The sequence below is a fragment of the Aythya marila genome (assembly GCF_965140915.1).
Source record: "Aythya marila genome assembly, chromosome: 4".
Taxonomy (NCBI): Eukaryota; Metazoa; Chordata; class Aves; order Anseriformes; family Anatidae; genus Aythya; species Aythya marila.
This window is the reverse complement of record NC_139045.1, coordinates 30,238,776-30,255,959: the sequence shown is the minus strand read 5'-3', so window position 1 is coordinate 30,255,959 and position 17,184 is coordinate 30,238,776. Positions and strand designations below refer to the sequence as shown.

The window sequence follows — 17,184 nt, the reverse complement described above, 5'->3', positions numbered from 1 at the left end:
AGATTCAGAATGGTGCTGATCTGAATGGAATGGCTGAGAAAGTGTTCAGTAACACCACACAACTTATGTGATGAGTTTATCTGATATTTACAGTTTATCTGATATTTACATTGGTAGACAGAATTAAGTATCCCTCATTTAATTTGCAAAAATGAACTGTTTTAGTCTAACCTGCTTTCATTTTATTAAAAAACAAAACAACAAAAAACAAACAAACAACAAAACAAAACTGAGATTTAAAAACTGTTTCCTTCTTCCAAAATTCATGAAAAGGTTGTGAGATCAAGAACTAGGGAGGGGGAGACAGGGAAGATGGTAAGTCTTGCCAAATGCTTCAGTGTTCCTGCTGAAAAAATAAAACAACTGTGCCCTTAACTGGTACAAGACTAAGCCATGGATAAGCTTACTCTATCTGTTACTGCCCTTCTAATCCATACAGTCACATTGGAATTAACAGTGTTTTTTTAAGGAAAGTAATTGTGGCAAAGATAGATCCATTCAGCACTTGTTCTATATCTAGTGAGCAGCAAGAACCATTGTTGGTTGATTTAATCCTGGCAGCCCAGGATTGTAAACTTGGATCCTGTTTGAAGAAAATATTTGACTTACGCTTTTGCAGTAGAAGTCATATGGTAACTTTTCATATGTGTATGCTATTGAGACCTGCCAGAACTGTTGGAGTAACAGACATGTTTTCTGTGCTCAGGGATTTACTGATGGAGATTTATCCAAAATTCAGTTTGGAGGAGCTAATGTCTCAGGATTTCAGATAGTTGACTATGATGATCCTTTGGTGTCAAAATTTATACAGCGTTGGTCAACACTAGAGGAAAAAGAATATCCCGGTGCACACACTAGTACAATTAAGGTATGTTTTGTATTTGTTTTAACGATGATAGTTGTTCTGGAAGTAAGGGGATTGGAATAGAAAGACCAGAAATGGAGAAAGCCCTACAAAATCAATTGTGCCAACACAATTTTATATTTCTCTCGGGTACTTTTAATATTTTCTATCATAGTGCTGGTTCGACAAAGATACTGAACTGTCAAAAAAATGTTGAAGTTAACTTGAATTTTTCTTTTATCACTGTAAATCTCTGCCTGACAGCTTGTTAGAAAATTGTTTTGATGTGATGATATATTAAGTAGCTACTGACTTCTTTGTTTTTTCTCTTTCTTGTTTTGAAATGTTTTAGAAGCACATATATATAATCATATGTGTGCTTTCAGGGAGCACAGATCTAGAACTTTCTGGTAATCATTATCTCCCAACAAGATGGTAAGACAGCTCCTTTGAGACAGATGCCTAAATCCTTCAAAGAATTTTACAATTAAAAACTTTTAAAATTAGACTGGTACAGAACTATTGTCTGATTTCAGTCAGGTGATACAAGCTGTGGCATTGGGCAAGAATATAAACTCAGCTTTCCTTCTGGATAAAACTGTGGTAATGGTATCTTCTTATTTTATGTAGCAGTTATGCAGATCAATTATTGCTTGCAAGATGTTAAAAAGAATAATGCGATTTCAATACTAAATAATTTTTCTTTTAAGTACTACAATCAGAAATTCTACTAAAATGAGCAAAGAGTTTAAATGACTGAACAGTATTACAAAAAAGATAAATGGCAAATGATACAGGAACAACTTTTTTATGCTCTAGTTTGAATATGAAGTATATTATTGAGTTGTAATAAGATGGATAAGAAGCTTCAGCAAGAAATGGAAGGACCATTCTGAAAATTCCTGGAACAGAGATCCTTTAAAGTACCAACCTTAATGTAAATTTAAAAAAAAAAAAAAAAAAAAGTCCAAGTTTTTTTTTTTTATGAGGCCAAATTTTCGAGGATCTAGTTAAAGCTATGATTTTCCTGTAGTTATTTTTTGTATTTAAAAATGTTTGACAGAACAAGTGAATTTTTTATTTGAAGTTTGACAAAAGCGAGAGCCTATGTGATACAAGCTACATATGGACTATTTACATTCTGATTCTCAAGTTTGCTAATATTGCAAAATCTTAAGTCTGGAAATAATCACCATAAATGGCATAAGTAAAGACAAAAAGTATAACTGAAAACAGAACACAGTTTTCCTAGTTCATGGAAAAGAAATTAGTGGGACACATAATTTGGTATGGTAGTTGTCTAACACACACAAAATTATGTGTGATAAGATAAAGATAAAATAGTTGTAATGGTTTGTTTATAACATTAAAATCTGTAACTTTATCACAGTTTCTCTCTTCCATATTACGTTCTTTCACAATAATATATTTTGAAAGAATTTCTATTATAGAAATTGAAAGTGGTGAAGGGGAGTATTTGGAATATCTTACGTTTTGGGGTTTATTTTGTTATGGATAGGAAAACTAAATGAACAATATATTTTCATTGATTATGTGATTTAAAACCATTTTAAAATTCAATTTAAAAGCCCGATCTGATTTTGTCTTCTTATAGTGTCTGCACAAAGAATATATGGGATCACACTAATATTCAGAGAAGTTTTATACTAAACTATCTGATAATTTACAACTGCTAGAGGTACTGACTGGGGGAAGTGGATGTATATCACTATATTTGGACAATTTGATTGTATTGGTTACTGTATTCCTTAGCATAGCATTCTATCTTCTTCCCTTATTCATGTTACTTGTCAGTTTTCATGTCATGTACAGCAGAGAGATGTCACATTTTATTCCCATCCTTGAAGGAGCTAGAGGCAGAGAAGAATCATGGAAACCATAGAAATAGGCAAAAAAAAGGCCCTTGAGCAGTCATCCAGTCCGTCCCCCTTGCCTGAAGATGGAATACCTGTGCCATAGTGATTTCACAGCTTTCCCAGGCAGTCAGTTTTACTGCTTAAACAGCCTTTTTGCTCTACCCTAAATCAGCCTTTGTCTCCTAATTCCTTACTGCTTTGTCTGCTTCAGTGGATATGAGGAAGTTCTTTTTAGCTGTACTTCTATATTTGAAGATGGCTGCCATATTTGTCCTTGCTTTCCTTCTGGCTAAACTAAACTTTGAATTTTCTACCCTCAGATCCTGTTGATCATTTTTCTCTGGAACCTTTCTAGTTGATACCTGTCTCCTCTGAAATGCCAGACTGGATTCAGCACTTCATCTGAGTGCTGTGCTGTATAAATAGAAATACTGGCTTTGTGTAGCTCAGATACAGTACTCCTTTCAGTACTCCTTTCTGTGGTACTTTTTTTTTTTTTTTTTTTTTTACCGTCATGACACTGTTGAACTACATTTATCTACATTAGATGAACTACATGAGATGCACACTAATATCCAGATCCATTTTTGCATTGCTTTTCTGTACTGCTGCTGATTTAGACAGTCTCATACCATATCTGTGTATGGTACCATATCATTCTTGTAAAATAAAGGATTTTACACCTCTTTGCGTATTCTTTGCATTGAATTGCATTCCCTACCTGTCCTTCTTGAATAAGCCATTCATTTGCATATTTGCATGCTAGTCGTTTGAATTATCCTGTGCTTTTTGGAGTAGTGTATGTAATGGAGTAGTGCCTATTACTGAGGTACGTTAACTCACTGGTCTCATTTGTCTCTTCCATGATCTTACTGAATATCCTTCATCCCCTTTGATTTGAAGGCAGTTATCCAAACTGCCACTGTTCGTAAATGAGCTTATGTCACCAGTTCCCTTGCATTCTGTAATTCTAAAGGTATAACTACACATTCTCTATGAAACGAATAGGAAAGCTGGTAGAATTTTTGTATTACAAATATGTTATTGAAAGGAGGTTACTTGTCCCTAGCAGGTAAACAAAGAATGGTGTCAGTTGGAGAACATCACGTCCAACCCCCCAGCAGTGGGGGCAGTATTATTCCTGCCATTGCATACATCACATTGCAAGCAAAAACATTGCAACTGTTACATTATCATTGGATTTACATCATAAAATATAAGTCATTGCAGTATGACCGACATTACAGTCACAAGTACAGTCTTGAAAATGGGGAAAGACACCTCTTCCTTTTTCTTTTTTTTTTTTTTTGGAAGTGTATTGCAAAGGGATATGCTTTTCAAAGAAGATGATGTTTGTTGAAGATTAATGCCACAGATGCCCATAAAAGGATCTGCATCGAATTGCTTTAAAATTATATCTTAATAAAACATTAATTGAAATATATTTCACTTTCAGGACATAGATAAGATGTTACTTGTCACTGCGTTGTGCCAGAGTTGATGAAAAACACTGTATTTATAAAAACTGCCTCTATTGTTAAAAAGAAAGAAACTTAAAACTATTGCTTCATTGCCTTTTCTTTCAAAAGGACTTATCTTTCCAGAACAAAGCTGAGACGCTCCGTTTACCTCAAATTTAATTTAGAATGTGTCTGTTTTAACTGCAGGTGGTCTCAGTCTCTGCATGCAATTCTTAAACTGCCAATAATGTGGAGGTCTTGAAACACATCACTGAGCAGCCTGGCTCATTTCTTTGCTGCTAGCAAAGCAAAAGTTGTATTCTTTTGCATTATTGTGTATTTACAAATATACTGGGCCTTAGGAGCCTTGATGTGTCAGGCTATTATGTCTAAGGCAAACCTCTTGCTATTGCAAAAGAACACTGAAAGGCAGTGCTCCATTCACATCCAAATACTCCAACTTCCCTTATTAACCCTTTCAACGGGAGCAGCTCTTAGTATAATGTCAGGAAAAGGCTCAGTTCATTACCTTTTGAAGGCTAGTGAGATATGATGAGTAGAAAGCCATCTTACCTTGTGATGAGCTTTCCTAAAAACAAATTGAGGTTTGGTGTTTGCAGGAAGTACCTGAGACAACTTGTGTAAATATACAGAAACTGCATGCAGAAAAGAATTTGGGCGCTGCCTGGTTGAAAGCCGAGAGCGTCTCAGACTCATAGAGAATACCACTATCCTGGAAGAAGGTAAAAGCCCAATATTCATTGCAGCCCTTTTCAGTGGCTGAAATACCTTTGTGCTGTTTTTGAAAACATTAAATTCTGAACAACTAGAAGATTGCATTTTGTTTCATAAACCCTCCCCCCACCCATCAATGCTTAGCGATTGAAATATAAAATAATAGGTTGTTTTTACATTTTGATTTTGCTTTTAGTAGATTCACATTTTCAAGCCTTTTTAACAGTCCTCTAGTCTTGTAGAAAATTCTCATGAAATCTATTTGTTTTGTTCCTAAAAATACTGTGATAATAGAATTCAAAGTACATAGGTATACTATCAAGTGGCATGCTGTTTATGATAAAATTGAAAAAGGTGAAAACTGCTGATCTTAAACTGGTCAGTCACGAAGAATGGGTAGGGAATACTTCAGAGCTTCTGGTTTAACTCTGTTGGTGCTGGTATACCTCAAGAAAGGAATACATAGAACATGCAGACAAACTTTTATACAAGTATATTTGTGTAATATACAAATGTATATTTACTCTCATAAAAATATAAAAGTGCTTATTTAGTTTGCATAAATAAATAAAATTTAGATGACTGATAATAACAAAGAAGACAGTGAAATTCAGGAAGCAGTCTAGATATAGACCACCTCTTTATTACTTATGCAATATCATTATTTTGGGGGTATTATTTTCATGATTGCAACATGCTAGAACATGTTTTGTTTGTTGTTTTTTTTTTAATAAGAGTTAAAGACAGACATTTTAATAAGAGTTATAATTGATACTCTGTTTCATCAATTATAGTTTCAATAGAAAAATATGGTTGATTATGCCTGAATTCAAGTAATTCCATGTGAATTATAATAATTTATAATAATAGAAAAAGAGTTAGGTTCAGTATTGTTATTAGGTTCTAATAAAGAGTTGATCTTTTTAAGCGTCTGTATAAAACTGTGCTCGTGCATGTGTGAGGTTTATCTGCCTACATTTTTCTTTCCTTGTGTTCTGTCTACCTGATTGCTGGGCACAAAAATACACATCTATCAGTTGGTGGTTTAACTGTCTAATTTTACTCAAATTTTGAATCCCAATATTCAAAGTAGTCTTCTCTACTTGTGAAAATATATATGAAAAATGTGGGTGTAAGAAATTTGAGTGTTAAACTAGATGCCTCTTTTTAACAGTTTAAGGCTCCTTTACATAAGTAATCACCCATTCTAGGATAGCTTTTTAAAGAAAACTCGAAGAATGGAAGTCAGTGAAAGCAGAGGGTGGTTTGAGGCAATATCTCCAGCTTTGTCTCAGACATACAAAGGGCCTCTTGATCCAGATCCTTTGATCCCAGATCCTACAAGTAAAAGTGTCTGAACTGTGCCAAAGCAAAATTTTTGCAGGACTTCAGAGGAGAACTACTCTGCCAGCTCCTGATATATCTGTGCAGCACTTTCTTTGAGTTTGAATCCACCTATCCTTAATAATTATCAGCGATTAAGGGTATTCAGCCAACAGAGCTCAGTGGATTCTTCCTGCCTCTGTTTTCCTAGGATCTCTTTCTCTTTTTTTTTTTTCATCCAGCATCTCACCTGCATATGATTGATCCAAACACATGGAGGCTGCTATTCCTTCATGCTGCAGAGCTCAGAAAGTACAGGTGTACTCTGGCATCACCAAGATCAGTGTTGTTTCTGGTGGGAGAGCTTGGTGGAGAACTGGGGACAAGAGGATTCACAGAGCTGAAGGTAGCAGTAGGAGGAAAGTGATTATTCAGACGAGGGCTGTAGGTGGAAGGTGCAGAAAGGTGGTGGCAGCTGTGAGATGGCAGAATGCTGCTCAGGCCTAGGGGATAAGAGAGGAGGAGAGACTGAGGGTTGCCGATGTGAACAAGGAGAGGAGATGTGCAGGCTAACTGCTGGGGCCCAGCTGGTGTTAAGGACCAGACAACACGGGTAGCAGACTATATTGCTAGCCAGCGTCTAGGGGCAGCAGAATAGAAAATTGTTAATTATTCTCTGGCAATGACTGCACTACTTCTTGGTTAAATCAGTGACCTACTAAAGCTGGTTTATTTAAATTCCGTTAGTCTTTGTCTTGGAATTACTTTGGAGCAAAAAGGAGAAAGGTGTTTTCCGTAGACGCAATAGGTAAACACATAGGCTGTTTGCTGGATAGGGTAGATGAGAACTGATCGTGAAAATAGGAGGGCTTTGGATTCCTACCATTCACATGGTATGATGAAATAATTGATACCAAACGTTTGATCTAATCTCTAACAAAAAAATATAGTTTTGTCTGCCAATTCAGTTAATTGCAACAACCATGAGTTTTTTTCTAGAAAATGATACAAAATACACTTTCATAATCATGACAATAATTTTCTCTTGGTTAAAAGCTCAATTCAACAAGGACATTTGCCGCAGATAATGCTCAAATGACCATTTTTATCAAAAAAAAAGTCCATATTTCAGTTAATACTTTAGTAAAATAGCATTTTACATTTTAAAATGTATACCTTCCTTACGTCACATATACTTTAATGATTTATCACTTTCATGTTAATTTTTGAAGTGGGAGTGACTCTTGTGATAGAACATAGAAAATGAAAGTTTCCAGTCTGTTTTGGGAGTAAAGCAGTTAAAAGAAAATAAACAAACAAACAAAATCACTAGGGTTGATAAGCCACTTTCACTTTGAGAACCTCAAAAAAGAGGTCATCATTCTAAAAGGCAGAGTGGAAAGCAGACAAAATGTACTAGGCTAGTTTTTGTTTCTTAACTCTTAAGAAGCTTATTTTGTGGACTAAAAAGGTGATTCTGTGTTCTATTGCTTCTAGACTTAATGATATGTTTAAGTGTCAACAGACAAAAGAAGCATTTTAAAGGCAGTTCTGAACACACCTATTCATTTTTAGAAAGATGGCATAGTTTCATTGTTGATCTTATTTAAGATTACGTACACGTGCATATTGTTCTGGTTTGCTATCATGTGCAACAACCAGTTTTAATTTTCCCATTTTTTATATTTACACTTAAATATTCATAATAGCCCTTTCAAATCAGTTTCTTACAGCACAGTTTTTCAGGGGAGATTGTGGCCTTCCTATTTGTACATTCTCATCCTCTGCTTTAAATGCTCATGTATTGTGTATTTTCAATATTATAACCCATATGGGTTATACATCAGTGTTTGGTATTGAATCCTGCTGATTTTTAACACTGTGAAGAATAACATACTTTTCTCTAGCTTAGTCTTGAAGAAAAAAAGGTTTTATGGATTGGTATGGATATGATTAAAAAGGTATACATTTTTTATGGTTTACAGTAAATTAAAGGTGATCATTATCATCAAAAGAGCATTCATCTTTTGAAAATGTATTCTTTTTAAGGTTAGAGGTAAGATTACACAAATAAATAAGATTTTACAATTACTGTGTCAGTATGGCTAGTTTCCACAGTAAAGTGCCATGGATTAGAAAACACATTTTTAATAAATAAAATGCTGCAGTTTCAAATCCAAGTACAATGCTTCGGGTTGAAATCCAAATAATTGTTTTTACTATTTCTGGCAGGCACCATGGATTCAAATCTAAGTAATTGTGGTTTTTTTTTGTTTACTTTTTCACCAAGTTTCATGTGTTTTTTGGTGATATGAAGTTCACCAGGACTGATCATTAGGTTTGAGAATTAGGAAGGTTTAAAAAAAAAAAAAAAAGTAGAAAAATGGATAAGAATAGGGCAAGAATTAATAGACTTAATAAGGAACTTAGTAAAAGAAGTGAGTGTAAATGGTAAACTTTTGCATTCCCATGCTCTGTCATGACTGTATGCAAGGTATAACAAGAGACCCCTAAGGACGTAGCAGTTTCCCATCGGTTAGTGATTTTTGCATTGTCATTTGTCAGAACACTTTCAAATGTTTTCAAAGATGTGTGTAATACTGTCAATTTTCAATACATTCCCCAGATAGCCTACTAGTTAAAGAACCTTAAGAAATAGTTGCACAAGCTGCATTTGACTACACAAAGTCAACATGAAGTAGTTCCCAAGTTACTTTACTAATTCTTGACAAGTTACTGTTTATGTTACATGTGTAGTTTTTATATATAATATATGAAAATGTAAGATTGCTTCTAGATCTGTATCCAAGTTTTCAGCAGTTCTGAAATAAAAGACTTAGAGATTTTTTGGTGTATTTTTATGAAATTTTAAACCAAAAATGACCTTTGACAAAAAAGCACTATGAAAAGGCAATTTATGTTTTGTTGAGTGGCATATACCAACACTCCTGTAGAGTAATACTTTGTTGTGGAAAAATATGCAGTTACAGATGAAAGCATAATCATAAAAACAAAACAAATAAATATTAAAACAAGGCACCATTTGTTGTCACAATTTACTGTGTTCAATTTAACCTCTATAGCTTAGTGAAGTATTGCAAACAAGGTGATAAAATGCTTAGTGAACCGTTAAGAAAAAAAAAAAATTAAATGGTAATACAGAGCAGTAACCTAACTATTTATATACCTTCAAGCTACAGGGATGCACAGTTTAAGTCTTTGTATATACGTTGTTTTTGTTCTACATTTGTTTATATTTAAGTATATTTTAATTGCCTAAATATAAGAAAAAATGCTGAACATCTTATACACATTGATTCTATCCATTTACTTTTGCAGCAAAGAACACTTCCTTTATTACCTCTCTTTGAATATTCCCTTCATCCAAGGAAAATACTCAATCTGCTTTTCTATGTTGTTTCTCTTAACTTCTGTGATGTAGGGTGTCTCTTCTGCTTTTCCAATAGCATGCCCCCCATACATGGTGACAAACCCTCTGCTGTACCTGTTTCAGTCTTAATTCAGCCTTCTTGAACACTTTCAGCTGCATACACTCCTCTAGCTGAGATCTCCCTCAGTAGCACTGCTGTCTTTGACTCAGCTAGTCTATGCCCAAAACCCTATCACTTGTTTGTCTTTCTTACTGTTCTGTTACATTTCGACTGAATGGGTAGTTCAAAGTCCCCTCGAGTGGTTTTCATTTGTTTTAGTGTGTGTGCCGTATAGACATCTGTATCTAAGCTGATTGCCCTGGACTCTTCTAATAGTCACATAAGTCACTGGAGACTAAATTAACGGAATCTAAGGCAAGAGTCATTTATGTAAAGAAGGTGTCTAACACATCAGGTGAATCACTCCCTGAAAATTCTCATTTCTTCTTTATGTTTAAAAAAAAAAAAAAAAAAAAAAAGCAAACAAGGATAAATTTAGACATTGCTGACATTGCTGGCATCCAATTACAGAGAAAATGAATTCCACTTTTTGTAATGCAAAATTCTTCCTTACTGTTTTTTTGTTTGTTTCTTTTTCATTTTTGCCTTCACGTTTTCATTTATTTTTTTTTCCTGCTCAAGTATATCTTTTTTTTATTATTATTATTATTGTTACAATTTAAATCTCTGAGATTATCTTCCAGCTTTACATCTTCAGCAAGTGGACAGGCATTGGGTTAAACTCAGGACTAATAGACTAACATTATGTGACTGAATCTTTTTATAATATTTTAGAGCTTCAAAATATACACATAAAAAGAAATCTTGTGCTTCTGGAGATATTATCTGGTGTTTCATCTTTAGAAGATTCAATTACTGACAGTATCTTTTAAAAAGGATACTGGGACTTTAAGGATTATTGGTGTTTTGTGAATGACTGGGCAGCAGTTAAAAGTAAGAAAAGTCAGCTTCTTGCCAGTTTTTCTTGGACAGCACATGATTAATATTTCCTATTCAGTCTTGGATGACGTTGTTTTATCTTTACTTTTGAGATTAATCTTCGGCAACTGCAACAGATAAATTTCATTACGTTCCATGGTACGTTTTGAACTTAGGTTGAATAAAATAGCATATGGTCTTTGTGTTTTTTTCATCTTGGCAACTGGGGCATTTCACTTCATGGTTAGTGAGAAAGAGGATTCTTTTTATAGGACATGCATGCAGTCCATGTTTCATAGCAAATAACATAAAATCCTTAGGCACTTCAGAGTATTATACTATAGTTTATAGTATCAGTTTATTATAGTTCTAGAATTATGAATTAAGTCATATTTTTGCATATTCTTTGCAACATTTTAATAATTCTATTACATTTCTATTTCTATTACAATATTCTATTATTAATTAATAATTTGCAACATTTTAATAATTCTATTACAGATAATTCTATAGGAACTATAGAATGGTAATGATAGTGTTTAATCTTAGATTTGCATGTCTTATCATTAAAATTGAAAGTAATTGAAATGAAGTTAGCAGATTTACAGTGCTGTAAAAGTAGTAGTCTGTAAGAGCCCATTACACTTTCAGAGAATAATATTCCAAATAGTGCTCCCAATGATTTCCAAAACACAAATCAGAACTTGAATGAATCTCCTCTATAAAATATAGTGAATCAAGACAAGGCTAATGCATCCTTTAACTTGTGACAACTGTTTTTCTGTACGCAGACACATACACACATCCCTCTGCATGAGCAGGTTATCTGATTGTCATTTCTTGTTTATGGTCATGAGGTCACTTAGTTTCAATTGGTTAATGTTAAAGCTCTCTGCAGTTTACTGAATAGATATAATAGTCCCCATGAAGAGCTGAAAATATATGCAGCTAAAGCAGTAAGAAATGATGCAAAAAATGTTTGCTTTCATGGCATCGTCCACAGCATGAAGGTATAATATGTGGAGAATATATCGAGAGCCCTAGATTAAAGCTGATTTAAATTCAATTAAAGCATGTGGATTTTACATGTGGTGATGTATATACATACAGATGCATATGAATAGGCAAAGCCCTACACAAACTGGATATATGACTGAGTTGTGGATATTCAGGGCACTAATTTTATAACATAGAGATTGTATTCCTGAGATAAAATACTAAAATAAACCAGGGATCAAATGAGACATAACTGAATTAGATAGCACTACAACTTCTCAGTTTCAAGGTCTTATTTCCTCTGCTACTCAATGTATATTTTGGTGGTTTATTGCAGAGCTGTATACAAAGTTTCTCAAAATGTTACAATGCAGTACAACAAATTTTTGTACTACAAATAAACACATTTGAAGTACTGTGGTTAACCAGTCCCCCAAAATGACTCAGTCCTTTATCTTCTCTCTGTTATTCTGTCCTCATCTCCTCATCTATGACCCTACTTAATCACTGCTACTTCAGTAGCAGAAAGTCATGTCAGCTTCAGTCAGACTTTCCCTTCATTTTTCGGTTGTTCTGATCTCTTTAATTATTTCGATACAAGTCACTGTGAGGACTTTCTTGAGAAAATTCACATTAATCATCCAGTAAGCTTGTACATCTGAAAAAAAAAAAAAAAAAAAAAAGAGTTCCACCTTTCTTTTTTTACTTTCCAAGGTCTAACAGTTGCATACAAAAATGACCTCAATTCAAAAGACTGCCTTGGTTACAATTACAAGAGCCTTCTGCATGACTTGAGCTAGCTAATTAAAATTCTTATTAAAGTCTGAACCATTGAAGCAAAAAGCCAATATATCATTTCTCACTGCTTTACAGTTTATATATTTTCAGCATCTAATAGCCTTCATAGGGATCATTGCATTCATTCATAAGGCTGTAAGTAGTTATATTCTGGCCCATATTTCCAAAAATGGGTCTTAAATTTGGCGTAATTGTAATGTTCTGGACTCATAAAGCCCATCCAACAAAGTCCTCAGTGTGTATGCACATGTGGTTTTTGTTCAGTTAGTTAGTTAAGATGTAAAATTTTCCAGTAAATGAATATAAATGCTTTTGACTGTTGGGTCCCAGCTTGCGATGCATATGATCACTGGATTCTTCTCTGATATCTCAGAAGTTGTAAAATATAAAGCTCCTTATATCAGATAAGGAATGTGGGGGTTTTCCTCTCCTATAGTTCTTTGAGAGGCATCACTTCTTCCTCCAGGCATCTCATCCCAAAACCTTTTTTTTTCAGGTTGTTGCCCAAGGTATTGCATACTAGAAAACAGCTACTCTTGAGTTTCTATATTTAATAGATAAGAACATATATATGCAAATATATATTGTTTGGTTTTGTGGGTATATATGTGGGAGGAGGTGTGGTCTGCAGATCTGTATATAAATGCACCTCCATGAAGGGTATAATCAAAGGAACAATATCTTACTTCTGTAGGCTAACTCAAGTTAAATAGTGGATTTTTTTTTCCCCCCTTCACCTCTGTGGACGTTAGCTGTGTCTGCACACAGAAGTGTTACACAGTTGTAATGAGAAAGGAGTAGAATTCACACCATGAAAACAGCTATAAGTCTTCAGTTTAGACTTACTAGTACTGTCCCCAACCTGAATCAGACCCAACTGATCTGATTTCAAGGAAGTTTTACTTTTGTCTTTATTTTTAATGTATTATTGTGTTTAATGGATTGAGAGGGTTGGAAGATCTGCTGAAACCGAAGCTGCTTGTTAATGAACTATTTTCACTCCTTTTCAGTATACATCTGCTCTGACCTATGATGCTGTTCAAGTGATGACAGAAGCTTTCCGTAATTTGCGTAAACAGAGGATTGAGATCTCCAGAAGAGGAAATGCTGGAGATTGTCTTGCAAATCCAGCTGTACCCTGGGGTCATGGTGTAGAAATAGAAAGGGCATTGAAACAGGTAGCTTCTCTAGAATGAATGCTGGGATGAGTGTGTGTGTGAAATCTTCTATAAATGCTTGAAAGGAACCTTCTAGTCTCCTAACCTGCCTTGATCTTGCTGGGAATAATGTGGAACTTAACTCCTCAGGAACATGTCCCTTTACTAAGATACGTTGGGTATGGAAAAGGGTCTAAACTGAATGTTTCTGAAAAATAAGAAATTATTTATAAAAACAAAATACATTTTCTAAAAAGGAACAAAATTAATTCTGTTACCACTTTCATCTTCATCTATATAGGTTCAGGTGGAAGGTCTAACAGGGAATATAAAGTTTGATCAGAATGGAAAAAGAATCAATTTTACGATAAACGTCATGGAACTCAAAAGTACTGGTCCTCGGAAGGTAATTTGAGTTGTCTTACAGTGTCTATACTGGTTTTATCATGCTAAGCAATGGCAGAGGTAGGTAATGAAACACTGTGGATGAGTTAAAGCATGACTTGTCATAATGTTTATTTAAAGATATATTCTATGTTGGTCTTGCAGAACAAAGTAAAGATATGTATTACTTATATCTAATAAATAGGAGTTTTTAGGTAAGTACTATGTGGGAATATTTTGTTTTCAGTTTTGTGTATTAAACTTTTTGCTTTCTCATCTGAAATGCTGAATGTTAGCCAGTAATTGCTAACAGAAGAGATACACTTCTGAATGACAAATGCAGAATACAGCTTTTCAAATACAGCTTTTCAGTGATGTTTCTTTAAACATGATTATCTTCCTGGTCTAATTCCAAACCTTTCAGGAAAAGCCAGTTTATCATGTCTTCCTAATATGGAGTATTTTATAATCCGTTCAACCCTACAATTGGTGATATTACTACTAAAACTTGTTAATATTTGAATGAAAATGTTATACTTATATTAGACAAATTAATGTGAACAAATGTCATGACTTCATTCTCGTTAATATTTGTTATAATAACTATAAATAGAAATATTTACACTGATAGATCTATAGCTAAAATAGTTCTCTATGGGCATAAATCATGGGCATAGTAGTAATATGTTTTACATTTTCTGTGAAAGTTCATTTTCACTGGTGTCTGTGCATCCTATCCATGTAATCTTTAGATTGGATATTGGAGTGAAGTGGACAAAATGGTTGTGAATCCGCTTGATGGCCCTCTTGGAAATGAATCTTCAGGACTAGAGAATAAGACTATTATTGTCACCACTATTTTGGTAATTAACCTCATACTTTGTCCAAAAACAGTCAGTCCTACAGTGATTTGTTTTTCCTGATTATATTCATTTAAATATAAATAGTCTCTTTATTTTTTGAGATTTTGACATGTTACTCATTATGTTGCATAAATAAAAATTGGAAATTAAGGATATGTGGTTCAGTATGTGGTTTTCTTCTGTAGCAGTCATTGACAAGGAAATGAACATCCTAGAAAGTTAAAATTTTTAGGCTAGAAAATAGGAATGAAATACCTACTTTCAAAGAAGAGCACTTTGTCTAAATGGCAGAGCCATAGTGTTGATTTTTAACTGGTTGCTGTGCTTATTGGAGAATGGATTTTCCAAGCAGAGAAGAGACTGTTTTTCAAACTTCAGAACTATAGTATCCAGAACTGTGGACTGCTAAAGTGTAAGATAAAACATTAAAAGTTGTGTTGTAGTTGTTTAGAAAATAACATTATGAACTGCTATATAACAGCATTTTTCTGTTAATTGCAAAGCTTCTTTATTGGTTTGGTTAAGTCACAGAGTAGCATAGGAACATCACTGGATGCAAGAATCAGTTGGGTAACAGTTGAGCAAAGAGTGAGATAGATTCCTTTAATATGCTGTATGAGCCATAAATAGTTTTGCTGATGATAGAACTCCACTGCATATTTGTAGTTAACTGTTTTCATGTGAAATAATTCAATAAAGATATTGAATTATCTTGGAAAGCCTGAAGTGTTTTCCCAGGAATGTATATAGTTGTGAAATAGGAAGAAATTTTGTATTAAGTCAACAACAAAAACAACTAAATGTCTTTGCCTTCTTCCATCCAAACTGTAAGAGAGAAAGAAACAGGTTTTGGAAATTATTCTCTCTTCTCTGAATGCATAACTCCTGTTAACATTCATGACCATTATTAACATACTGCTGGGAATCACTATGCCTGTAAGTACTGTTATTTGTATATGACTGCGGACAATGTAGCTTTTAAATGTTTTACAGGACATGTTACATTAATAATTAACAGCTGATATAATCATATGTAGCACGTATGAGTCAGATGCTATCTTGTCTTTTTTATTATATCTAAAAGGAAATTTATTAATCTGTGAAATGTACAACTAATGCATCTGTCTCTTTACAAAGTAGCTAAAGCAAGATATTTCTGTGCAGGAGTCCCCATATGTTATGATGAAGAAAAATCATGAAATGCTTGAAGGAAATGATCGATATGAGGGCTATTGTGTGGACCTAGCTACAGAAATTGCCAAACATTGTGGATTCAAGTATAAGCTCACAATTGTTGGGGATGGCAAGTATGGGGCCAGGGATGCAGACACAAAAATATGGAATGGGATGGTTGGAGAACTTGTTTATGGGGTAAGAACATCTTTTATAATAAAGCCATTTAAATTACTGATGGATGAATATGGGATTTGGGTTAGTTTTCTCTACAGAGTAGTTGAAAAATATGTAATTCCTATGATGGAGAATTAAAAGCTTGTCTTGGTATCAAAAAATGTTAAATGTAAGGCATGGATTTAGATTTTACATGCAAATGAAGTTGGAAGGGAAATGAGTGCATATTTCATCCTCCTGGCCAGGCAATGGATTTTACTAACACTTTTAAATGTCATATAAAGGCATGTGTAAATAAGGAAGCTTGGAATATGTCAACCATGTGTATTTCAGTAAGAAGAGTTTCAACTAAAAATTTCTGAAATTCTCCATTGGACATTTTTAATGAAAAGGATGTTGCTACTGTGTCTTCTGTCCTGTTTTGCATTTATGAAATGCAATACAAACTAAACTGTTCTTTGCTCTGATCGTTATATGATCTATTATATTATCTATTATTTGCTTTTTTTTTTTTTCCTTTACAGAAAGCCGATATTGCAATCGCTCCATTAACTATAACATTGGTGAGAGAAGAGGTGATTGACTTCTCAAAGCCGTTTATGAGTCTGGGGATATCCATAATGATCAAGAAGCCTCAGAAATCCAAGCCAGGAGTGTTTTCGTTTCTTGATCCATTAGCGTATGAAATCTGGATGTGCATTGTTTTTGCCTACATTGGGGTCAGTGTAGTTTTATTCCTGGTCAGCAGATTTAGCCCATACGAATGGCACACTGAGGAATTTGAAGATGGAAGAGAAACGCAAACTAATGAATCAACTAATGAATTTGGGATATTTAATAGTCTCTGGTTTTCCCTGGGTGCCTTTATGCAGCAAGGATGCGATATTTCGCCAAGGTTGGTTACTCGCCCATTTCAACTTTGTGCGTTTTTGGTCTCAGCCAGAGGAGGTTCATGGTGCATATATTTTCACTCGGAAAGAAATCATTGCTATAATTTATTTCTTCCATACTAAAATCACAAAAGTCC

General features: G+C 34.1%; 1 protein-coding gene across 2 annotated transcripts in view; it reads left to right on the top strand.

Moving 5' to 3' along the window:
• Positions 1 to 17,184, top strand: part of GRIA2 (glutamate ionotropic receptor AMPA type subunit 2) — a gene marked incomplete at both ends in the record, with an annotated part of 89,069 nt that overhangs the window by 50,298 nt on the left and 21,587 nt on the right. For both annotated transcript variants that reach the window (XM_082759531.1, XM_082759530.1), the window contains 6 exons: positions 707 to 868; positions 13,414 to 13,581; positions 13,862 to 13,966; positions 14,697 to 14,807; positions 15,972 to 16,178; positions 16,682 to 17,052. In XM_082759531.1, the coding sequence (XP_082615657.1) occupies positions 707 to 868; positions 13,414 to 13,581; positions 13,862 to 13,966; positions 14,697 to 14,807; positions 15,972 to 16,178; positions 16,682 to 17,052 (1,124 nt within the window). The remainder of the gene's footprint in view (positions 1 to 706; positions 869 to 13,413; positions 13,582 to 13,861; positions 13,967 to 14,696; positions 14,808 to 15,971; positions 16,179 to 16,681; positions 17,053 to 17,184) is intronic.